At 34.1% G+C, this 27,390-nt stretch overlaps 1 protein-coding gene across 1 annotated transcript in view; it reads right to left on the bottom strand.

The window, feature by feature from the left end:
* Window positions 1–4,043: 4,043 nt before the first annotated feature.
* wwk (anoctamin 8 white walker) overlaps window positions 4,044–27,390 on the bottom strand; it is a 90,544-nt gene continuing 67,197 nt past the window's right edge. The window contains exons 12-20 of the mRNA XM_072531585.1: window positions 24,812–25,069; window positions 24,502–24,699; window positions 21,766–21,897; window positions 20,201–20,364; window positions 8,200–8,461; window positions 7,534–7,641; window positions 7,213–7,390; window positions 4,775–4,983; window positions 4,044–4,620 (exon numbers count right to left, since the gene is read on the bottom strand). Coding sequence (XP_072387686.1) covers window positions 4,555–4,620; window positions 4,775–4,983; window positions 7,213–7,390; window positions 7,534–7,641; window positions 8,200–8,461; window positions 20,201–20,364; window positions 21,766–21,897; window positions 24,502–24,699; window positions 24,812–25,069 — 1,575 coding nt within the window. The 3' untranslated portion in view covers window positions 4,044–4,554. The remainder of the gene's footprint in view (window positions 4,621–4,774; window positions 4,984–7,212; window positions 7,391–7,533; window positions 7,642–8,199; window positions 8,462–20,200; window positions 20,365–21,765; window positions 21,898–24,501; window positions 24,700–24,811; window positions 25,070–27,390) is intronic.

Raw genomic sequence — 27,390 nt, 5'->3', positions numbered from 1 at the left:
AGAAATTTTACTTGTGGATGGAAGTTTCATTTTAGGGGAAAAAATTATGTATATAAATCTATTTATTGACCACAAAATAAAATAGATTTGTTAACTTACTTTTAAGTCTATTGACATTATTATTGAAGTTCTTAACTTTATTGCAATAATGAAAATAAATTATCTTTATTAAATTTTTATATTATTTCTTTAAGATGTTCTAGTAAAGATTTTAAGGTATAAACTTTTTTAACAAGCCTTCTATTTTGTTGTTGCAACATTTTGATTCGTTTATTTTTCTTTTGAAATAATTTGTTTACTACCACTTTATATTCCTGCTCTGTTAGATGATTCTTGTTCAACAACGTCACCAAGATAATTTTCAATGAAGCTTTTTCGCTGAAGGATCTTTCTAAGGTAGTTTCCTCTAGAATTTCTACTGGAGTCTTTATGGTAGTAGATTCACTCGTTGTTATGTTTATATTTTCACTTTTAGAGCCTGTTGTTTTGTCTGAGACAGTTTCTTTTTTCACTGAAAATTTTCTAGTTTTAACTTGCTTAATTAAACGGGTTGGAAAATCGAAAATGCTGGGTACAGCATCTTTTTTGAGTTGTTTTTTTGAACTCCATCCGCTAGTAATAAACGAATCCGACGTGAAATGTTTAAATTTTAGAATTATTTGATGGTTTAAAATTTTCACGGTGCATTGCTATAATCCATTTTTTTGCAATGATGGATCTTTAGGAAATCTAAAACAATTTATTTACTTTATCCTTCAGTTTTCAAAGTAATTATAAAATAAAAATTATATAAGACTCTCATATGTGTCTATTTTAAACAGTTTGGATGCTAAATGGGTGCTAAATTTCTGGTAGGTTTTCCAAGTTTAATTTATGAATGTTTTTTTACCCATTAAATGATATATTTGTGCCCTTTTTGTGTCGCTGCGTACAATTAAATGCACTGAAAGATAATATGATAATTAAAAAAAAAATAATGTATTGAAAAAGTTTTAAATTGGAACTTAAAACTTATAAAAAGTTTGCAAATACCTATAAGCAATTTTAGTTTCTAACGTTCTCTGCCATAAACTGACGTCACTCATAGCTGCACAAAGCAATTTATGTTTGCTTCACTCTTCGAAACGGGGGGTATAGCATAAGGCGTGTCTATAAGCTTTAATGGTCTAAGACATTTGCAAATATTTCTAGGTTAGGTATACATTTTTTAGGTTATTTCACTAGTAAAATGCATAGACATATAATATAAATAGACTGAGTGCTGTAATACAGTCGTGTTGGTGGATGCGCGATATTTAATGATGAATGTATTGAAATAATAGAAAAATATAATGAGCACTGCAGTTGTGTCGTTTTATTTTTACTTCCTAGTGTGGCTTTTGAATTAGTAAACCAGAAATTGATAAAGTAATTTGGGAGTAGAACTGCATTTAAATAAGTGAGACATCAGATGTGATTTTTATTTATTATATCGTTTTGGAATTAACTTTTGGGCTCTTAATGAAAAGTATATAGATATCTTAACGTTGCACAAAAAATTTGTATTCTCAAATTTCATTTCATGAGTTAATATCTTTAATTGAAAAGATTGTTCGAAGTTCTAGATGATATTCGATTATTATTCGATTCATTCTGTTTCATTCGATTCTATATTCGATTTATATTATGTAAAGCTGCAATTATGACATATCTTTGTTAAAGGACTACATAAGCTCTGACGTCAACATGGGCGGGGATTTTAAAAACTTTTCCAAACATTTCTAATTCGCGTGTATTTGTCCCACAAGAAGTTGGAAATATTGGTTTTTTTAATCGTTTAAAGAATAAATAAGAATTTTTCGTTATAAACATTCATTCTGTACGATTGGTATTATTTGTTGTTCGTGAATTTGTGAGGTAAAAAGATCAGAGTATTAGGATATTTATTATCGATGTTCATGTTTTAAGGTTATGTTATTGTTTGATTAAAGCCTTGTTAAAACCAGGAAAGGACTCAGAAAGTCCCAGTAGCTACAGACCTATTTCGTTATTGTGTCACTTTTTCCAGCTATACGAGATACTCATACTCGCCAGAATAGAAAATAATGTCGACAGGCACCCCATTCCACAGGGAGGATTCAGACCCGGCAAATCTTGCACCGGTCAAGTCCTCGCACTAACAGAACACATTGAAGAGGGTTTTGAAGAAAAACTTATAACAGGGGCTGCTTTCGTAGATTGGACAGCGGCCTATGACACAGTAAGGCACAAAACATTGCTCCGCAAATTCTACGACACTCTCAATGACCACCATCTGGGTAAGGTCGTATATTCCTTACTGCAAAACAGACGTTTTTTCGTTATGCTGGAGGGTAAAGTAAGTAGGTGGAGAGTTAAAAAAAACGGCCTACGACAGGGAAGTGTTTTAACACCAGTGCTCTTCAATATATACACAAACAACTAACCTAAGCCAACCGAAACCAAGCACTTCCTCTATGCTGACGACCTTGCAATATGTGCTCAAGGAAATAGTTTTGAGGAAGTGGAGGAGAAACTCGAAACTGCTTTAAAACCAATGACAGCGTACTACCTGCAGAATTCCCTGAGACCCAATCCCTCTAAAACTCAAGTCTGCGCTTTCCACCTTCGCGCAAAGGAAGCCAAGCGAAAACTCCAAATTGCGTGGAATCTTAATACATTAGAACCTATATATCTTGGAGTAACTCTGGACCGGTCCCTCACCTACAGACAACATTGTATAAAAACGAGAGGGAAAGTACCAAGTAGGAACAGCATACTAAGAAAGCTAACGGGAAGTAAATGGAGTGCACGTCCTGGCGTTATAAGAACAACGGCATTGTGTTTCTCAAATATGCAAATATGCCCACACCAAACAAGTTAATACTGCGTTAAATGAGACATGCACGATAGTAAAGGGGTGCATAACGCCACTCTCAAATCTATATAAAGCAGCGGGTTTTGCACAACACTCAACACGCAGAGGCGTTGCAGAGCACATAGAGAAAATTAAACAGATCGCGGATGAGTGACATGCCCTATACAAAGTCCGAACACCACGAAAGCGACTAAAATCGAGGAAAAGCTTGGATAGAGTATTTTCCTATTCCCCAGGTTCAATGGACCGGCCAGTCCCTAGACTTTAAAACGTGGAAAACAGTGAATAGGATAAGAACGGGGATCGCTCCAGTCAAATCAAACATGGCAAAATGGGGAAGAATAGACCAAGATGATGTGAACTGTGACTGTGGAGAAACAGAGAATATGGAACATCTTCTTATGTGCAGAAACTGTCCTCATCGATGTACCCTCGAAGATTTGTGGCTCGCCAACAAAGATGGAACCGACGTAGCCGGATACTAGGCCGAAATTTTATGAATGATGTCAGGACACGATAAAGTAAAGTAGGTAAGTTTGATTAAAACTTTAAATATTTTTTACTGTATTTCAAGGTATTTTGTTGTTGTTTTTATCGGGGTTATTTCAAAATTAATCAATAAATCATTGAATTTATTTACGAAGTTAAAAAAAATTTAAATTAATGTTTTATTCTTTTTTAGGTGTTAGTGATTTTATCCCCTAAAAGACTAAATATATTCGTTTTCTCGTAGTTTAAATAGCTAATGGTAGTCTTGTTGTCATTACTGAAAAATTCAGTAATACTGGATATCTTCAACACATGTTTACTAGCCATTATATGCCCAGATCTAAAAAATAAACTCAAAAACTATTACAACATTCAAAAAACATTTTTTAAACACCCATTATGGTAATTTGATAGAAAGGTTTCCACAGAATGTTATATTACAACTTAAACTACAACAATAACATAACATTAAAACATGAACATTAAGTGTTTGTAAATATCTTAATAATTTCATATTCTTACCTCACAAATTCATGAACAACAAATAATACCAATCGCACAGAATGAATGTTTATTACCAAAAGTCCTTATTTACTCTTCAAACAAATAAAAAAAAATCAATATTTCCAATTTCTTATGGGACAAATAAACACAAAAAAGAAATAAAGGGTTTTCTAAGCCCCGCCCATGGTGACATCAGACTTAGGTAAACCATTGTCTAGATTGTCAAAGTTCTCGTTGATATTTTTAGCTACTGAACAATTGTTGATTGGAATTTTCTGTCGGATTGAGCTTATTTATCAACATGGCATCATGTATACCATGATTTAAGTAAACATTATTCATTATTCAACACAATTACTTTGCTTATTTATATCTTTGATCTATCTGAAGACAATAACTATCTAAATTTCCTATATATAATAATGTTTTTTTTATAAAAATACCCTTTACCTTCAACATACATGTACGTATTAATTACAAAACAACAGATCATCTAACTATCTGATAGTCAGAGGTAGTATAACATAAATAAAATAACTTAATTATTAATAGGAGATACTTACATCGAAAAAAATTACAATTTTTAAAAAGTATATCTCAGACTCATTTTCTTCACTTATTACAAAATTTGAAGACTGAAAAATGACCTTATGTCTTACTTATCGATGTCAGTTCGGGGAATGTTGCTACAAAGCACCTGGTTGGCTGTTAGAAGGTTTCGGCAGACGTTTCAAATCATCCAATTGGATAAGCTAAAATAAAAGAGATACTCTTTTATTACTTAGACAAAAATATTTTAAGACACGCGTCCGGACTCAAAAGTCCTGAAGATGACTCCATTAAGTGAGTCGAAAACTCGAAGGATTTTTCATACCATCTAAAACTTGTAAGTCATTAGTTACTCACCTTTTCAATAGGTATACAAGCTAACTCGCCTCCTTGTTGCGGTGGTGGAAGAGGGGCAGTTGGCGTAACGGGAGGCTTTAAACCTTTTTCTTGAGCTTCCCTTGCTCGACGTTCTTTTAATTTTAAGGAGAATATGGCCACCGATCTTGCGCGTTTCATAAGGCTTTGTTTCACTCTAGTCTTTTTAGCCGCTAACTCCTCTGCCGCAGCTAAAAAAATATTTGTCAGATATCAAACAAATAGAAATTTGAGGACAAAATTAGAACAACGCAAGAAAAATGGGACAAATTATCAAAAAAAACTGGTGTGGCAGTCCAGTGGGACTGCCGGTAGAAGTTATACTTCTATACACGCGTTCGTCGTTACAAATTTATATGGGAGTCAATCTGCACAATCATTACATATGTAATGCTATAGGTAAGAGAGAGCAGAAAGAGAAAAAGAATTAGGTATACAGGTATATGGTGCATTGTTTGCTATATATAGACATTTGATCTGTAATAGGAGTATAGTAAGTAAATAAAGGATTGAATCAATATTTTGATGAATATATATATTTTTATTTTTATATATGTATAAAAGCAATTGAATTAAAAAAAATTTTTTACACATACTCTGCAGTGAAATTCATTGTTTATTTTGTTATTAATATAAAAATACAATACAATACACTGCAACATAATTCAATATAATAATAGTATAACTTCAAAAACCAACAACTCGGATTATGTTGTAAATTTTCATTTCATTTTAAAATTTAGCATTTTTGCGTATATTACATATATTTAATAAAATGAACATGGGGTTTTTAAATATTTCAAAAATAAAAAAGTAAATTCATATTGGGATTCGAACTCACATACACCAGCGTATGAACCAAACACGTAAAACATTTGTCAATTAGACATGACACAAACGTATTTCAAAATTGACATTGACAATACAAAAGACTAAAATAATTATGAACATTTAATAAATAATACAAAACATATCACATAAATAATAATAATATATATATATATATATATATATATATATATATATAATATGTATTAAATATATATATATATATATATATATATATATATATATATAATATATATATATATATATATATATATATATATATATATATATATATATATATATATATATATATACAAAAGGAACATTTTTATTCTCGAGAGAGGAAGAGAGAGAAAATACATCTTACTCATTACTCTCGTACTCATTATCTTACATATGTAATGATTTCACCGATTCACTCCCGTACAAATTTCCAACGTGGAGCGCGCGTATACAAGTATAACTTCAAAAATGTGTTCACATTTATTGTGCCTGTGGAAAGCCAGACACGTATTCGCTGTGAACTCATTACGTACAGGCATCTACAAGTTTTGAAAAATAATAACGTTAATCGTCGTAGGTTTCAAATTTTAGGTTATGTATCCGAATATCGATATTTGTTTTTTTTTTGAAATTTCAGTTTGTGTTTTACGAATTCTTTGAATAGCTGTTTTATTGCGAAAATAGAAGTAGGGTCTGGCCAAGACTGAGTTGGAAAAATGGTGTAATGGACACGAACTACTCACAAAACTGCTTAGAGAAGTTCAATTGTGATATAATAAGAGTAATTATTTAGATTTTTATATTTATAAAAGAACCTAACTCCCGCAAACTAAACCGAGGCTCACTAATGATGATTGTTGGAATAAATCAAGTGATAATGCCTGATCGATAACTGGAGAGTATACGAGACACAGAAGATAAGGCCGTAAAAAAGTAAACAGATTTATTGTAGCAGTGGACTAGAACACTACACTCGACACCTTCCAGAATCAGAATTAAGCTTAAAAAAATAAGCCAAATGACTGTTAGCATGAAAACTAGAATAAGAACATACTTCCCATATCACAAGTCACCAAGGCTCGGGGTCAAATCTTCTTAAAATACTTTGTAATAGGTTTTGGAAAGTAAACCCTTTCATTTGTAATATCAGTAATTAAACCGAAGTAAACTGGTTTATGACGCAATATGTTATTCAACTGCCGCCAATTACATCCTTAAAAGGTTAGACACCATTCAAAGCATATAAATGCTTAGAGATTGTTGTGAGTGCGTACCGCACTAGTCCTATAATGAGTCTTTAGGTTTTAATAGATGAGCCCCCTATCAGTATACAGAAATTGCTGTCTTGAAATTCCACTCCATTAATTATTCACCTCTTCAAAACATACCCATTCCGATAAAAAATTAAAATCTCTTGACTATTAATATTTCCGCCATTGATATATCCCTAACAGCTTATCGAAAGGCTTCCACACCTCCCTCACTTCTTAAAATATTCAGCTATCATATCAGAATACAAATGTGATATAACTAGTCAAAATCATATATACGTTTTACTAAACATTCTAATAAATTAACAGGGAACCAACCTTTAGCTGCAGCTTCTTCTGGAGTCTCCTGGCTAGAAACACTCTTAGCACTATCACTAAGCGATGGGTCCTGAGGAACCAAAGGGCGCGCTCTTGCAGGAATTTGGGGTGGCGATCTTGGCCTCGGAGGCCATAATGGGCTACTTTTTAATAGATCTGAATCTGAACTAGACGCATCCTATAAAAACATAAGTATATATATATATATATATATATATATATATATATATATATATATATATATATATATATATATATATATATATATATAATAAGAATATAAAAAATAAGTGGATTATTGACCATGCCCTATTTACTCACTTTTGGAGCAATGCAATCGGTACTTCGATGTATTTCTGAGTCTTCTTTTAATCTTCGAGCCCATTCAACTCCTCCAGGACCGATGGTTAAATGATGCATGGAATCAGCCTGTAAATTTGACAATAATATAGGAATCATTCAACGTAATAGAAATTGTAAATACATTTCGTAATATAGTGACGAAATGAAATAGTTGGTAAATATATTTTCGAGTGTGTGCATAAAAATATTCTGGTTGGTGGATATAAATCATATGCTATGTTTTGTATTTTGTATGAGCGAAGACGACATCTTCCTCAATGTCGTCCGCCTCCTGCGATTGCTCGGGAAAGTTTATCAACCGATCACATTTCTGAAACTTTTTCAGGCGATCTGCCCATTTAAGCCTGGCTAGTTAATATTTATTATTACTTGTAAGAGTATAAGTGTCTGTCCCATAGAGTATCAATGGTGTTACTACTATTTTATAAATTTGGAGGTTCATTTCAAGAAAATGTAGACAGGTATATCATGGAACTATTTAATAATATGTTGTGATAGAACATCATGATATGGTGTAATTCACACAAAATAAAGGAATGGAGAAACTGGGTGAAGAACAATAGCTAAAATACACTGCGTGTTCTTCCCAGCTACAAAATATTGAGATAATACTCAAATTCTTACCTCAACTGGTGGAGGTGTCCATTCCTTCGATTTTCGGGGTCTAAATGGAGGTATTTCCGGTATACTATTTATGGTAATTCCTCCTGTATTTCTGTGGCTGTGACCTGAAGAAGTGTTCGACGAGGAAGCACCGGGAGTTGTCGGAGTGGGTACTGGTGTTGTCTCTTTGGATAACTCTAAATCGTGCTGTCGTAGCTTCTCCATAGATTTCTTTAAGCTTTCTGGCTCCTGGGATACAGTGTGGCTGGGAGATACGGAAAATCTGCAAAGTTGGAATAATTTCTTAGTATCTTCTCACAATGATTTTGTGTATATTATATTGTCCAAAGAGTATAATAACCGAGGAATGGAAAGTAAAATTAAAAAAAAGTACAATAAAGTGAAATTACAGTAAAAAATTTACCCATGGGCTATTGTAAACTACGTGCAAGATGTTATGGCCATAATATTAATGTAATATGTATAAATTAGAAAGGGGTGGCCTTAGTGTTTAGTGCCACTGATTTTTCACCTTTATAAGCACTGCCTATGATAAAAATAGCATGGACCAGAACAAAAATAAACTGTTGATATTTGTTTAGATTTATTTGACTTTTGCCATGATATAGTTATAATATATTTCAAATTAAAGATCATTTTGATTTTAAAAATCATGTATCTGGTGCAATGTTGTTTCAAAGAGAAAATTATTAACATAGAAAATAACTACTTTAAGAAGATCTTGATATCTTCTGCAATGCATTTCTAACGGTTAAAAAATATGCCCTGAACTTAGAATTAACAAAATTTTACTCGCGATAAGAAATATTAACACAAGAAAACGAAAATGTAATCGATTGCTTGCGTACTTTTACGTCAGCCCGCTCGCTACGCTACTAATCCCCATTCTAATGGCAAATGTTTTGACGTCACCGAACGTTATAATCATCTAATCTAGATGATCTCAGACTGTTCCAATCATGCTATGCGAACGATAAAGCAGGTGTTCGAGATTACTAAGTAACGGCGCTCTAACGTCACAAAGGGTCTAGAAATTTATCGAATGAGTTGACGGTGCGCTGAGAGTCTGATAGAGTTCCAGAATAACAGGAAACATATTCAGGGTGTGCAGAAACTATCCTGACAAACGAAGACCGGAGATTGCTCAGATAATTTTAAGACGATTTAATCCAATTCACCTAGTCCGAAAATGCTTCCTAAGGGAGCTAGAGCTCTCTAAATATGGCGCCATGTAATTAGTTTTTTAAGAGTTGAATCGATTTCATAAATTGCTAATTTCAGTACCGATCATAGGCGTCCGTTTTGGGTAGGTCAAAGGTTATTTTCACGCATAACTTTTTTGTCTTTACCTTTTAAGCATTCGTGATACTAGATTATTAAATTTTCATATTAAAATGTTATAAATTAATTGTGTTTTTAGTGTTAGTATCAAAAGATTGTAAATAAATAAAATAACAGTGCAGTAATTTAAACTTAATAGTGTCATATGATTTGGATTCAACTGCAGAAATTTAAAGATGTTTCTCTACTTTAAAATTGATCAAGACGTTTCCAAGGAATACAAAGACAAATTTTAAGTCGGAATAAAGAATGACGGCGTTTGCCATGTTGTCTATCGAAAAAAAATTTAGTTGGAAACATTTCTTACTTCAACGAAAAGGTTGTGGAAACGTTTATCTCCGAAAAAAACAGAAGAATTGAGCTTCATTTTAAGAAGTAGATTTTCGGTAATTAACTAATTTTTTTATTTTCGAATCAGCGCCCTCCTGAACATAATTATCACCAGCCGCCACTGCTGTGGTTTATTCCTTTTAAATATAGTACATAAAATATATAATACGGTCAATTTAAGTATAAAAATAGTGGTCAAATAACAAAAATTCCCGGAAAGCCAAATATTGGTGGAGAGCTGGGGCTTACCATTACAAATAAAGTTTTAAAAATCCCCATCGATCATATGTGCGCGAGCAAAGTTATTTTCGGGGTCTATATTCGGAGTCAAAGGTCAAAATTTGAGGTTTTTTTGATTTTTCTCGAAAACGGTAAGTTTTATCAGAAAAAAACTTCCAACCAAAGTTGTAGATCTTATAATTCTCTACAAAAATAGTCTTTATGATTTTTTAAAGTTACCATTCCTGAGATATCGCGATTCTAAGAGTCACATTATACATGATATGCACATATAAGCCACATATATACATATTAGGCACTTAAGATATATCTTATAATATATATATATATATATATATACATATATATATATATATATATATATATATATATATATATATATATATATATATATATATATACATCTGAATCTCTACCCACGTGGCCTTGCTAAACATCTGGCTATTGTATAGTTCGTAGGTCTCGTTCATATACCTGTTTCTTTTAATGCTAAAGGTTCAGTTCAAACGAATATACGTACCTATTACAAGCGTCTACCATTTAAGTTATTTGTGCTATTTTATAGCTCTAAAAAATGTCTCAGTTTTGCTTTATTTGCAATAAACTTTTAAGTAAAGATAAAAGAGTTGTGGTTGATAGTAGAATGCCAAATTTAATCGAGGCTAGTGTCGCGAGAGATGATGAGTTTTTAGGAACTCAAACATGCGTTACAATACACGTGGAGTGCAGAAAATCATACACCCGGAAATCTTCAATCGCTACAGTGAAAACACAACGTGAGGAAGAACAGGTTAGTACTTCAAAAATTTAATTATAATAATATTTTATTAATTTTAATAATTTAGTACTTTAATTCGTAGAAACGAGTGATGATTGCCAGTTTTCGTTGGATGAATTAAGGAATGTTTGTCAAGATGTAGCTTTAGATGAGAGAACTATAAAAATTCGATTGAAATTGAAGTATGGCAGTAGAATTATTATTACAGAGAAGCCTGGAAAATTAACATTTATTTGTTTTATTGACAATTACCAAGATATTTTAAGTCAAGCCTGGTCTGATACAAAACACTTTATTAGCTACTGCATCATGACTGCTGCTCGGTCTAGAACCTATAAATCTAAACTACAACTGGGTCTTTCAGTTCTTTTTAGTAGATAATACTCTGGAACCGATTAAAACTTTACTCCCCTGCTCCAGATAAACTCCTTAACACTATTTTTTGCAATTGCAAAAAAGGTTGAAGTGCCAAATGTGGCTGTAAAAAAGTTGGATTGCTGTGTCACAGAATAATAAACAATCAGAATCCCCACTCTGCTTGAAAAAATAAGCACGCGCATCCCGTTCGCGCAGACGGAATCAGCCATGTTTTAGTCGGAACCAGTGCTGTTCAGTGACATGTTATCTTGTGTGCATAGAAAAATTAACCAGGTTTAATTTATTTACGCAACTATAGACATAATATGCACTATTTTATTCGTACTTTTAGTTGAAGAATAGATTAAATTATTTCAAATGTACTAAATTGAGGATAGAATTCAAATTATGAATACGATAGAGAGTTTTTATAGACAACTATACAAAGAACAGCAATGTAACCGGAGTGGATCATTACCAAAGATAATCAATCAGGGATCTGAAATTTTACCGGACGTAACACCCAATGAAGTTCGAAGGTCAGTGCAAGAAATGAAAAACAATAAGTCCCCCGGAGGCGATGAAATAGTGGCAGATGCCTTGAAGGTGGCTGGAAAAAGATTATGGCAGGTCCTTGCCAAACTATTCACTAGATGTTTGCAGGAAGCAATAACACCAACCCAGTGGTATAACGCAGAAATTATCATACTTCATAAAAAAGGGGATGCTACCGACCTCAGGAATTACAGGCCCATAAGTCTACTTTCACATATTTATAAACTATTTACGCAAATAATTACGAAACGACTAGAAAATAAATTGGAATTTTATCAGCCCATAGAACAGGCGGGTTTTAGAAAAGGCTATGGAACAAACGATCACCTACTGGTAATAAAAAATCTTATAGAAAAATGCACTGAATATAATAAACCACTAGCTTTAATATTTGTCGACTATGAAAAGGCATTCGACAACGTAAACCAACAAAAAATGTTGGAAGCCTTGACAGAATGCCGAATTGACTATCGGTATATAAATATAATTAAACATATATACCAAAACGCAACAGCCAGTGTTAGAGTGGGTGATCGTCAAACCCAGAAATTCCCGATACAACGTGGAGTACGCCAGGGGGACACCATATCGCCGAAACTGTTCACTACGCTTTTGGAATATATATGTAAAAGGGCAAAACTGACCGACAAGGGCATAAACATAAACGGAGAAAAGCTTAGCCATCTAAGGTTTGCAGATGATATTGTACTAATAGCTGATAGGATAGATGAGGCCAAAGAACTTTTAAATCAGCTCTACCTTTCCTCGCTAGAAGGGGGATTGAAAATAAATATATCTAAAACCCAGATGATGACAAATCTTGTAGTCAGCGAAGATATATGCGTAGTAACAAGATCCATAGACCAGGTAATGGCCTATAAATACCTAGGTCATGAGATTCGCATAGGAAAAGATAACCAAACCGTTGAGCTTCTCCGTCGTATAAGACTGACTTGGGCGGCCTTCGGCAAGCTGAACCATATTTTCAAATCGTCTGATATACCAATATGCCTTAAAAGAAAAACGTTTAATCAGTGTGTTTTGCCAGTGTTAACTTACGGTGCCGAAACGTTGACCATGACAAGGAGAACAGTTCAAAAGATCCCTGTGTGTCAAAGGGCGATGGAGCGTGCTATGTTGGGCGTTTCACTACGAGACAAGATCCCAAATCGCCAGCTACGACAAAGAACAGGAGTGGCTGATGCAGTGGAAAGAGTAGCAACACTAAAATGGAACTGGGCAGGTCACGTGGCTCGAATGACAGACAATAGATGGACAAAGCGGATACTGGAATGGAGACCAAGAGATGATGCCTACCGAAGTAGAGGTCGTCCACCAACACGTTGGACTGACGATCTAAAACGTTGTCATAGGAATTGGATGCAAGAGGCACAAGATCGAAATAGATGGAAAATTATGATGGAGATCTATGTCCAGCAGTGGATAAGCGAAGATTGAATGATGATGACTAAATTATTAACCTCTAAACATTTAAATTACAGTTCTGTCGTAGCTTGTCACAAATTTCTCAATTCGGGCCTATGTTTAGAATATGGCGATCGCGTGCTGACAAACTTCAAAGGCGGCATCTGAGAGTGGGCATTCTGATTGTTATTTATTCTGTGGCTGTGTTCTCCAGCGTGTACCAATTGGTAAGGTCAGTCTTGCCCAAATGTCCAGTTGAGTACAATAGAGGAAAATTCCTGTGATTTTAATGAATAGACCAATGATTCATTTGAACAATTGAGCCACATTTGAACAATTTATGTACATCCAGCAAGATGAAGAGGAAGAAGACTTGACTGTTGAAGTAGATTCTCAAGAGTATGAGTCTGATTAAATATCTAAATAAATCAAAACAATAGTTAACCCAATAATCAATATCAATAATAAGGTAATATCTAGAACTTGACGGGTATTGTTCCCTTAAATTATCCTAAAATTATCATGACAGTTAGTGGATTAGGCCTACAGGGGAAATCACGGTAAAAAAACGCGCAGAGTACACTACCTCACAGGTGGCGTGGAAATGTGCGCATATCATGTATAATGTGACTCTTAGAATCGCGATATCTCAGGAATGGTAACTCTTAGGAAAAAAATCATGAAGACCATTTTTGTAGAGAATTTTCAGATAAAATTGATCGTTTTCGAGAAAAATCCAAAGACCTCAAATAACCTCAAACCACCAATATTGTTGAAATTGATAGAAAATAATTATAACAAACATTTTAAAAAAGTCGCACAATTCGTTCATTTGCACTTACCTCGTGGTTGCCGTAAGTATATAGCACTTATCTCCTTTTATGTATTTTTATATATTTTCTAAAAAAATATTGTTTTTCATTTGCACTAGTAAGAAAATTTAAACAAAAACTGCAATAGGTATATAAATTTTGAAAAATACCAAACAATTTGATTTAGGTTTTTGACAAAACAATAGATATCTGAAAATCAATTATAAGGGTGTTTCGCACATATTTTTTGTCTAAACCTTCGTTTATTTTTGTTTTTCAGTATTTGAGAATTTGATTAAATAAACCAAAATTGAAGAAACGGCTCGATATGTTTGAACTTGGAACTAAAAATATAATTCATACACCGACACTATAAACTTACATACAGAAAAAGAACTATGCAATCTAGACCATCACTAATCAAATGCGTTGGATGATGTGGTTTAATCCCAAACGATACGACCTTGCGAATAGATTTACAAAACGATTAATTACGCGCAACATTTAATTTTTATTTATGTTGTCGTAAAAATATTGGGTCCGGGTTCATGTTCGCAATAATTAAACCTATTATTTAATAGAGGAGTTCAGCCTCAATTAATATCATCCAATATTGATAGTTTACTTCACAACGCACTCCTTAATTTAAGTAGATTATGCGTGGATGATAAATTACAACGTTGATATGCATACTTATAAATCCAGTTTGTGGTTATGATTAAATTATTTAATATTTTCATATGCTAAGTTGCCATATTTTTTAACACAACAAATATTAACCCTTTCAGTCACGCTATAAGAAATAATATAAATAAAGAACGGAAACTTGTCAGTCATTTTCTATTTTAAAACAAAGAATTTGGATATAGCCCTTTTGGTTTTTGATTTATTGAATGTACTTCTACAAGGACAAAGTTACTTTAGGTAGTCACAGAAAAATGTAAGAAAAAAATTTAAAAACCGAAAATCCAGGGTGTCCAGAAACTCAGCTGACAAACGAGAACTGCAAATAATTTTAAGACGATTTAATCCAATTCACCTAGTCCGAAAATGCTTCCTAAGGGAGCTAGGACTCTTTGAAGATGGCGCCTAAAGTTTATTCGTTTACCAAATTCCCATCAGTAAACATGAGCACGTGTTGATATTCGCCGTCTCATTCGTCAAGAGGCTATAAAATATAATTTATTACCGTAAGCAAGACAGATTCTCATGTTACAGATCCCAACTTGCGATCATTTTAAATTCTAATTGTATCGTGTTGATTTTTAAAAGTTAATATATTGTGTTATATTTATGTCATAGTTATTGTTAAGTTATTTACTGGTCGTGTTATTTTTTAGAGTTTAGTTTAATTGTGATATAATGATTAAATTTCAAGAAAATCTTACACTAACAGTTTCAAAAGTAAATATTTTTAAAAATCATATGATACATAGGTCGTACATCAGTACGACCCTGTTTGGCTTACACGTGGTTCTATTGACGATTGGGAATTTGTAGGATGAATAGGGTTTAGTAATGTATTTTTGACTTGTTACAAACAATATTTATATTTGTAAAGTAGTTAAATAAATACATCAATCAATCAATCCCATCCCCACTGTTATATTACTGCTGCTCAACTTGCTATACTACTATCGGTTTACAGCGTTCTCCGACGCCTTCCGACTCCTAACCGCCATTCTTCTCTATTTAACCATAGGCCTGGAGGGATTTCTCTTTCCTCTAGTTCTTTTTCAATTCCCTCTCTCCAGCTTCTTCTCGGCCTTCCTCCTTTTCTTCTTCCTTGTGGTGTCCACGTCAAAATATGTTTCGGAATCCTGTCATCTGACATTCTCTGTACATGGCCGTACCATATTAACTGTTTTGTTTTTATGCCATCAACTATTGTATGCTTGACTGCCATCATTTCTCGTATTCTCTCATTTGGTATCCGATGTCTTCTTGATTTGCCTGCTGCTCTTCTCCAGAAGTCCATTTCTGTTGCTAGTAACAGTTTCTCTGTTCTTTGTTTCATTGCCAAACTTCACTGCCATATGTGATTACACTTTTAAGTATGGTGTTGTATATGAGTTGCTTGTTCGCTTAAGATATTGTTTGGTCACACACAATGCCGTTCATCATGGACATGGCTGTTCTACCCTGTATATTTCTGTCTTTTATAGCAGCATCGAGTGTTCCATCTTGAGTTATCTTCATACCCAGGTACTTGTATTCATCACAGTGTCTATTTTCTACCCCATCGTCTAATATAATGGACTGCTTTGTCCCTCCAATACACATGGTTTCAGTTTTCTTAATGTTGACTTCGAGACCCCATTTGTTATATTCTTCTATTAGCTTCCGAGTCATGTAACTCAAGTCGTCATGATCCTGAGCAATCAGTATTTGGTCATCAGCGAAACATAAGGTGTACTGTGTAGTCTCGTCATTGAGAGGGATTCCCATGCCATTACATTCTCTTTTCCACAGCTTGAGTGCTTGTTCCAGATAAATTTTGAAAAGGGTAGGCGAAATACAGCAACCCTGCTTTAGTCCTTTCGTGACCTTAAATCCCTCAGATATCCTTGATCCAGTTTTAATTTTTGCAGTCGTTCCATTATACAGACTTTGGACTGCTTTGATAAGACCATGCTTAATGTTGGTTTGCTGTAGGGTTGACCATAGTTTACCGAGGGGTACACTGTCATATGCTTTTTGTAAGTCTACGTACACCAGGTGAACTTCTTTATTGACGGCTGTTTTTTTCTCAATAACTTGCGTAATAGAGTACAAGTGGTCTACTGTGGATCACCCAGCTCTAAAACCAGCTTGCTCCTCTGCTTCGTAATCTCTATAGTCATTTTCTATTTTGTTCTTAATAAGTTTCCCATACATCCTACTTATTGTGCTGTTTACCGCAATTCCTCCGTAATTTTCACACTGATCCTTGCTGCCCTTTTTGTGGATAGTTGACATGATAGATAATTTCCATTCTTTTGGTAATTCGGACCCATTCAAGCAGTTTTGAAAGAGTTTTCTTAACTGTTCCTGGAGTTTGTCTGTGCCGGCTTTCACTAATTCTGCAGGATGTCACCAGGACCAGGGGATTTTCCATTTTTCAAGGATTTGGTTATTTCTTCCATCTCTGATTTACTTATTTGTAATGGTGATGAAATTATACGTATACCTATCGTATTGTCTTCCATGTTAGTAAATTCTGGTCTTTGTTCTGTTAGTAATTTTTTGAAATATTCTTCCCATTGTTCTGTTGTTATTGGTGATATAACGTCTTTTTTCTTATTATTTCTCATACTTTTAATCAATCTCCAACTCTCTGTGCTCCTTCTACCTCCTATGTAGGTGTTGATCTTTTGGCAGTTCTGTTCCCATGATTCTTCTTTTTTTGAGTTATCTTTTTTCTTACTTTGGCTTGTGCTTCTTTGTAAATTGTTTTATCGTTTTCTGTTTTTGTTGTTAATAATGTTTGGTATTTCCGACGTTTATCTCTAATTTCCTCCTCTATTTCTTCATCCCACCAGTACGGTTTTATTCCTTTATGGTTTTCGTCATATTTCCCCAGTGCTTCTTCTGCTGCTAAATGAATCGACCTTTTGATGTGTTCGTAGTGTTCTTTGGTATTTTCAAAACTACCCATTTCTAATTTTTGGTCTAATCGTTTTTTATACAGTAGCTTTACACTCTCATGGTTTAAACTGTCTAGGTTGTACAGTACTTGTTTTATTAACTGATTTGACTCGATGTGCTCTTTTTCTTTTTCGTATCTGTTTGGGAGTACCGTTTTAACTTTTAGCAGGTGATGATCGGTGCCACATGATGGCCCTCTGGCTACACGCACATCTTGTATTTTAATTGTAGTTCTCTGTCTTACAATGCTATAATCTATTATAGATTTCAGATTTCTGGTCTGTTGTATCCACGTGTATTTGTGTATATCGCGATGAGGATAAAATCCATTTAATATTTTTAAGTTATTTTGTGTGCATGTTGTTATTAATCTGGTTCCATTATCATTTCTGGTATTTTCACCGTCTGCTTCTACCACTTTGTTGTTCAATTCCCGTCCAACTCTGCTGTTGAAGTCTCCTAGAAGTATGATCTCCCTAGATGTTCCTACTTTTATAATTTCATCGTACAGTTGTTCGAAAAAAGCATTTTTTGCTCAACTTGCTACGTTCGTTGTCTCAGATCTAGAATTATTAAATTAAAGAGATGGAATATTGACCGTACAGTCTAAAGATTCTAATTTGCGCCTTAGGCAGCTAAAGAATGAATGAAAACTTTTGAAATGTGAGCCTATCGCCACATATTTCTAACGCTATGGAAATTATTAGCAGATTTGCATATATAATCAATATTTGGTAGTATTGACAACATAGCACGACAAATAAATTATAAAAAGAATTGTGATACTTGAAGGAAATCAAAAGAGGAACCAACAACTCGTTGGATAGACCAATCCATCCTCGATGAACAAAGAAAGAAACGTTCATGACATTAATGTGGGACAAGGATTCCAAACTCCTGGACAAAATTAACGCACCACTCATGTTTTTCTCAATAATATTTATTCATTGATAATTTACTGTACGACAAGTTGCCTATGGACCTTGTTTGACAGTGACAGTTGTTATGTAAGCTAACAATAGTTTTGTTTTAACAATAATTTGTATTAAACTTCGTTTTAGACTAAAAGTGAGTTAAACTTTTCATAAAAAGTGCCGATTAAAGCAAAGTGCTTGTGAGAAACAAGCTTTTTATTGTGATATTTTTCATCACATGCATGTTTGGAAGTTTATTTGCATAAAAATCAAATAAAAGATGAACCGCCAAAGAAATTTGTCAATTTAGGAGGCAGTGCGAGCATCGACTCTCCTAGATGAAGGATATTTAATGCGATACGTTGCAGGTTTGTTAGGAAGACATCATTCCAGCATTAGTCGCAAGGTGAGGCGATATAATGAAACAGGGTTGTACCATCGAAGAATGGGGCAAGGGCTAAAATCAAATAGATGATCGTTTTTTGAGACAACTCTCAGAGATAGGAGAGTCACCAGCAATTTGCTAAAAAATGAACTAGCAGATGTTCGAAATGTCGCGATATCGTCTCGAACAGTTAGAAGACGTTTACATGAAACAGAATTGAGCAACTACAAACCGGCCAAAAAACCCTTGCTTACCAGAGAACACAGGGTTCAGAGATTGAATTTTGCAAGATTGCATCAAAATTGGACCATCGATGATTGGAAACGAGTTCTTTTCTCCGATGAGACTAGAGTAAGCCTAAAAGCTCAAGATGGTCGTAAGCGTGTCTGGCGAAGGCGAGGAGAAAGGTTTGCCAGCTACAATATCTCTTCTAAACTACCTTTTGGTGGTGGCTCTAAAATGTTTTCGAGGAAAATTTGTTTTGAAGCTCGTACGGAGTTGGTCCCCATACGTACGAGGTCTATGAATGCCCATTATTACTTAGACAACATTGTTGTCGAACATGTAAGGCCTTTTGCTCCGTTTCTTGGATCTAATTTTTTATTCATGCAAGACAACGCTCGTCCTCATGTGGCTCGACAGGTTATTGGCTACCTAAATGATGTTGATATTCCATTATTAGAGTGGCCACCTAACAGTCCGGACATGAATCCTATAGAGCATCTATGGGACTATCTCAAAAAAAAGGTTCGAAGTCGAAGACCCCCTATTGCCAATCACAAGCAACTCATTGAGGCTGTTATTGAAGAATGGGAGAATATTTCGCAAGCTTTTGTTGATATCAAGCATGCCTCGACGCATAAATGAAATGCAGTGATAAGAAGTAGAGGAGGGTCTACACGGTATAAATGTTGTCCCAGATGCATTTTATTGTGTTACTTTACTGTTTTTTTTTCTTTTTGCAATTTTTAGTTATGCTAGCTTATTTACGCATTTCCGGCAAAAACAAATTTTTAAAGAAACAATAAGGCAAAGTAAGGTCATGATAAAGTCATGTTGGACTTACTTGTAGGTGTTTATTATTATTTCAATGTAACTTAGTTTTATTTTGTGTTCACATTGTAAATATTTAGATTAATTAAAGTGGTGCGTTAATTTTGTCCTGGAGTTTATAATAAAACAGAACAATGTTTAAATTTTAAACTACATAGTCTATATTATATTCAGATTTCCTTACCTTCCTATTAGTTTTGAAGTATTTTCTTCTGGAGATGGAGTATTATTTGACATTCTGCTGGCCTCTCTTCGAGCCCATTCTATCTTAGCCATTTCAGTGGCTAACCATCCAGGAATATCCGGTATGGCGCAAGTTATAATGAACCTTATAACTAACATTATGTGCTGAAACAAAAAACAGTTTAGCATTTTTTAGTAAGAAAGTATAATTACATCAAACCCATTTCTACTGTTAAATCTCCTATTGGGGTAAGTTAATAATTAAGTTTAATATTTTAGCAATATTCACTGTCTTTTAAAGTTTTTTTTTTATCAAGATAATCTATCTAACCTTTATCCATGCCTTCTTTTTAACTTTTATATAGGTATGTGTAGCTAGGATCTTTTATTTAATTCATTTTTAACTCCAATCATTTGTTTGTTAATCATATACACATATTTGTATAAATTATATTAATTTCGTTGTCATTGCCATTGCTATTTTTATTATATTTGTTTATTTTTTGCAATATTAAACTTATGCTGTCAACTAACGCAGGATATCTGTTTGCAGTTTTTTTTCTTGGATTTTTATACTTCCTAAACATTGTCGTGTCCATAAAGGACATTTCAACATTAACATCATGTGCGTAGCGAGCCTACGTCCAGTATCCAACACCCTAAATCCTTTGGAAGACTACAGAAAAGCTACAATTAATTCATTTTTTCATGGAAGAGCATATCCAGCCAGAAGAAACAGTATAATTGCCTAGGTATAATTCTTTTTATTGTAAAGCTTAGGGTGTCGAAAATCTACAAAAGCCGAATACCAGCTACCTTTAAACACCTTACTCCCCAGTTACAAAAGAGCAACAATTCCCCTACAAGATCAAAGAACTGTTACGATAAATGTTAATACCGGTTCCCCGCTAATACCTGCTATTGGAAGTTTCGAGACGAGGATCGAATAATACCGTTGGCATTCCGACCGAAGGTCTAAGAAGCGGGCAGAAATGTCTAGATTAACAACTCAGGTATAAAACGGACGATTTGAGATTTAAAAAGATAAATAAACTCTAATAGATAAATGTAAATAAACTCATAAAGTGTTGTAAAGTGTAGAACATTTTTTATAATAAATAAAGTCAATAAATTAGATTTATAATAATATTTCAGAACTGTTACTTCTGATTGGGGTACAATAATTGGTTGGACGCAAGTTAATTCGAAAACACAATTACAAATGAGAATCATTTAAAACAATTCAAGTTCAAGTTGGCATACAGCCCGCAAGAGAATCTCATTTTGGAAAACGTTGAATGTGTTAGACTATTCTCACAACAATATCTACCTAACGATTTTATTTACTTTCATCAATACTCGACCATCAATACCTTTGGATAGGTGTCTATAATATTCCGATAATTTCCACAGCCACGTACCCAAATTTCTTCCTATTTACTGGCAACAATGCGGCGAACCTCACGTCTTGCCAGTAGGTATTAATCGGACAACTGTGACGGCATATATAATATAGTAAAGATATAACTTATTTCTAGATACTTTTTCTAAAATAGTTTCACTTACCTCTAATGCTACGATTAATAATATAGTTTGTGTTGCTGTCATTTCTGAAAACATTCGATGTACTTGTCCGGAAAGGCCAATCAGTGCGCAATTGACCAACACAGCCATAATGCTCATGTGCTCCATACAATTCTAAAAATAAAATTACCGTGTATGACATTTTTCTCAACAAAATACCTATTAAATTGATATAAGGTTGAATACTCAAATAAATGAACTTTGAAAAATTAAAGGCAAATATCGAGCACAATTTTAATAATCAAATCTTGCCCAAGTACTTTCGCTTTCTACAGCATCATCAGGGGCATTTCGTCAAATTTGGGCTATCCAGAAAGCGCAGAATGTAATAAACATGAAATTGAAACATAAATTGTACATAATACTACACTAGAACAAGGACAAACAGTTTAAAATTATTTAAAAAGATTCGACGCTACATTCTTGTCGATGTAATAATTAATATTAATTAATGTCAAAAAATAATTAATATTAATTATACGATGCCTTACAAAAAATCAGTGTTATCATTGTACTTCAGGAAAAAGCTTTCTTCTTCTTGCAGTGCCTATCCGTTTCGAATGTTGGCGACCATCATGGCAATCTGTATTTTGCAAACTGCGACTCTGAAAAGTTTTCTGGTTGTTGTGTTGAACCACGTACGTAGATTTTTCAGCCAGGAAATCCTTCGCCTTCCTGGTCCTAATTTTCCTTGTAGAATTAATTGCAGCAGCCCATATCTTTCGCTGTTCCTCAAGATGTGACCGAGGTATTCGATTTTGGCTGTTTTTATTGTGGTTGGTTAACAACTCTTTTCCTTTTTGCATTCTTAAAAAAACGTCCTGGTTAGTAACGTAGTCGATATAGGATATCGTCAGGATTCGACGATAAAGCCACATTTCGAAAGCCTCAATTTTCTTGCAGGTAGCCTCTGTGAGAGTCCACGATTCACTCCGTACAACAGCATAGGAAAGATATAACATCGTAGTAACCTGATTTGGTTGAGTTTACCGAAAATACAAGCTGATTATACCCGCAAATGTCAAACATGGAACAAAAAATTTCGGTATTGCACTGTTGGCATGTTTTTATAATGTAGAAGCTGTATGCTTCAAATATAAAAAAATAAAGCTTTAGAAAAGTACATTTTGATTATATTATGTTATGAATTCTGCAATTTTTGATTTATATAAAACAACAATGAGTAAATATTTGTTTCTTTTTAGATTAATTGCAGTTAATTATAAAGGCCGTATGACACTATGCATTTTCTTGTATCATTTCTTATATCGTTTCTGATATAGAAAGTTATTTATGTTTTCTTGTATGGCCACGGGCCACGGGCCACCAATGACACAGTTGCTAACCTGTGTCAGCACACACTAAGAGATAATTTTGATAAATAGAGTAGATTCGCTAGACTTTGATTGAGTCTGTATCGGAAATGCAAATCGTTCCCCATTGGTTAATCTATAGAATATATTATAAGTAGTAAAATAGGTACTACAATTACTTCTTCTTTGTGTGCCGTGCTTGTATTCAAGCGTTGGCTATCGTCATATTGACAAGCTGATGAAATGATTCTCGGTCGGCAGCTAGATGAAACAGTTCCTCGACCGTTCGACCTGTCCATTGTCTAATGTTACGCAGCCAGGACAGTTATTTTCTTCCGACCCAACGTTTTCCTTCGATTTTGCCCTGAATGATTAACCGGAGTAAGCGATATTTAGGTCCTCTCATTATATGACCGAAGTATTGGACCTTTCTCATTTTAATGATGTTGATCAATGCTCGCTCTTTGTGCACGGTCTCTAGCACGCGTTCGTTAGATATGTGTGCTGTCCACGGGATTCTGAGCATGCGACGGTAACACCATAACTCAAACGCTTCTAATTTGTTAAGATTTTTTATTTTTGTTGTCCAGGTTTCACATCCATAGAACAAAGTGGACCAGACGTAGCACTTCAATACTCTTAGACGTGTGGTCAACGACAGACTTCTACTGCATAATACAGAACGCCAGTTAATAAAGTTTTTCCGTGCGAGTTCTATTCTGGTCGAAATTTCCTCGTCACTTTCAACCCTGCAGTCAATCCAGCTACCCAGATGTCTAAAGTGTTCCATCCTTTCCAGGATTTTGTTATCTAATCTTAGTACCGAGTCTTCGATATTAATTTTTCCGACCACCATCCATTTTGTTTTTTTTTGCGTTGATTGTTAAGCCCTTTTCAGTGCATTCGTTGTTTACAGCATTCAACAGGGTTTGAAGATCTTCTAGACTCTCTGCCATTATTGCGGTGTCATCGGCGTATCTGATATTGTTAATAATTTCACCACCGATCTTAACACCTTCGCGGCGATTATTTAACGCTATTTCAAAAACTGGTTCAGTGTAGGCATTAAACAACATCGGTGACATAACACATCCCTGTCTGACACCACGCTTAATAGAAACTTTAGCTGAAACCTCTTGGTCCACCTTAACACAAGCGGTCTGATTGTAGTAAAGATTTTTAAGCAATCTAATGTCATACGTGTCCAGACCAACTGAGTCTAAGCATTGAAATAATAATGTATGTGGTACTCTATCAAAGGCTTTTTCGAAATCTATAAAACATACGTAAATATTTTTCCTAAACTCGATGCTCTTTTGTAAGAGTATTCGCATGCAAAAAAGAGCTTCTCGAGTACCCATACCGTACTACAATTACATAAACTTAAAAATGCCAAGATAATTACCTGCCATGTTCCAATGTTAGGCACTCTTTGACCAAATGGTCGTTGACAAACGTATGCAAGTTTAAAGGCGTCACTCCTAATTTCTATTAAATTATTCAGCATCGCACACAACGCAGCTGGAGGAAAAGCTGAAGAAAATAAAATTACATATCCCAATTGTATCGTCATTTCTAAATGATCAGCAAACGTTCCATCATACTGCAATAGAAACAGAAATATTATTCCAATATTTTACAAATATGATCATTAGACATAGTCCGATGATTGTCAATACAGTCTTAGCGATATTATTTTATTTTGTTTAATTTACCTTATATAGAGTACTTTCTAATTCCGCTTGGCTCATTGTCCTCTTGGTATTAATTTCAGAATTATCGTCTTTTGATTCGTTGCTTTGGGTTTCCGGAGTTTCTGCCGTTCCCGGTGGCGACTTATTGCCCAACGGACTTAAGGCTCCCCACATATCGAAGCTAAGTTTCGCCAATCGCATGTGTTCCAACATATACGGCAAAGCGGACTCTTTAAGGTTGCCTATCACTTGGCGAGCAATCAACAATGCAGCCAATTGCTGAAAATAAAAATGGCGATAATAGCAAACTGAGAAATATGACTGCAACAAAAAATACATTTTTAACAAAACAAGTTTTTAATATTTTGATTATTGCGTTTAAAATGATAATATACGAGTTCCGGCTCAATGAAGATGACCCAATTACCTAAGAAATTAAATTTTCTACTTTACTTCTGAGAAATATTCCTTTTTTGGGAGCATTGCTTTCTTATCGCGGGCTACGAACGGAGCGGTGGATTGCACAGAGGTGTGAAAAAAATGAAAGCGACTGTAACGACAGATCGCGCTACCACACACTTCGCGCGACCACATACTACGTTGTGTAGTAAACGCACTCGCATGCGTGTTTATTCACAAAATAAAACAAAAATAAAATAGAATCGAATAGAATTGAAGGGACTCGAGTGAATCGAATATCGAATCGAACATTTAAATTTCGTCTAAAATCGACTGCGGCCTAATCGTAATCGGTTAACTACACACCATTCATGACAGTTTTTTAATGTTTTTAATTATTTTCAAGTCCTTACAGACACTGCATTACGCGAACTAAAGTCTGTATCTTCATTTTCTGAAATACTCACATGGGAAGGTGAAATTTGACAACTACAATGGTCTCTTAACTAGAAATTAGGAATTGTTAGGTTGTTTTCCGTTTTTTGATCGCGAAATAATATCATTTCTTATTTTTTGATTGCCCCCAATATTTACACCACTTTTATATCTTTTTTTTTTTAGATATGGCCTCTAATAATTACTTTCTCCTATGACTTAACAACAAAAGAAGCCCAATGCTCTATTTACTTGATCTTCCACTTCGGTTTCGAGCTTTCCGTAGCTAGATAATGTGATGCCTAGATATTTAAACTCCATCACTTGTTCTATTATTTGACCTCCCCGCTCCAATTTACATCTTAGTAAATTTGCTGTTGTAACCATGCATTCTGTCTTTTTTTGGGAAATTAACATGTTAAATTTTCTGGCGGTTATATTAAATGAGTGCAGCATACGTTGTAAATCAACTTCACTTGAGAAAGTAGTATTTCGTCGTCTGCCTAGCAGATTATTTTAAGTTGTTTTTCTCCCATTTGTTATCCTTTTTTAGTTCTTACTTTTTTATTATTTCATCCATAATCAGGTTGAACAATAGAGGACTCAGGGAATCCCCCTGTCTTACCCCATTGCCAGCTTCAATAGGGTCGGTTAGTTCTTCTTCTACTTTTACTTTTATTGTGTTAGATATTTTCGATCGTTTTGATTATTCCTAGAGGTATATCTCTTGCATACAGTAAGTGGATAACGTCTTTTAATTTAATTTTAACAAATTTAATTTGAATAAATGAATTTATTCATTTTTAAAATTTTTAAGACCGTGGAATTATGAATATTAAACTGGTCTACAATGGTCCGAGAACTTATTTTAGGATTTTCTACAACTGCTGTTAATACATGTATTTTCAAAATTTTGTAAACTCCTTTGAATTGTTGAATGACTTGGAATTGGTTTATTGCGATATCTTACGCTAAATAAAGAACTGACAATTCGCCCACTATTGCCCGAATAAAACATTTTTATTATTGCTACTTTCTCCTCAACTGAATACATTTTTAATCAACTTTATTGTTTTTTAAACAATAAATCACAAAATTAAAATGTTAGCAATTCAAATATTGTCAAATATCAGAAACATCAATATGACCAAACGCAACATGTCGTACACATTCTTGCACTGCGTGTGGCCTGTGTATTATATTCTTGCTCAATTTTGGAATACGTTTAATTCGTAGAACAATTTTAACATTTGTTTTCGATACATATTTCAGTCCTCTACAAATAGTTTTTCTTGACTTTTGGTGTAAAAAGTTAGGGAAGCAGGAATTCAACAATTTAGAATTTTCCACTGGGTTTCCTATGGCCCGTTTGACGATTTACCACCCTGTATATATATATATATATATATATATATATATATATATATATATATATATATACAGATTGAACGAAATTAAAACGGAACATACAATTTAATATATGTCTGTTTGAACTGCATTTGAAATAGTGGACCAATATAAAACTTGGACAAAAATAAATCCATACCCGGTGATAGATATTGTATAAAATATCGTTCAACTATCTGTCTCCTTTAAAGGAAAGAGGAGCTTGCCTAATAGTCGGAGAGATAGAGCCGAAATTTTGAACTGATCAGTAATATGACATTTCTCTATTGGAATATATTCATTGTAACTGGGTTAAGACTTTGTCTTACAGGCGGACGCCCCTCGTGGTACAGGGGGTGGCTATACAGGGATGAAGTTGT

This window comes from Diabrotica undecimpunctata, chromosome 5, assembly GCF_040954645.1.
Source record: "Diabrotica undecimpunctata isolate CICGRU chromosome 5, icDiaUnde3, whole genome shotgun sequence".
NCBI lineage: Eukaryota > Metazoa > Arthropoda > Insecta > Coleoptera > Chrysomelidae > Diabrotica > Diabrotica undecimpunctata.
Note: the sequence above shows the minus strand (reverse complement) of the source record. Positions and strands in the feature narration are given on the sequence as shown.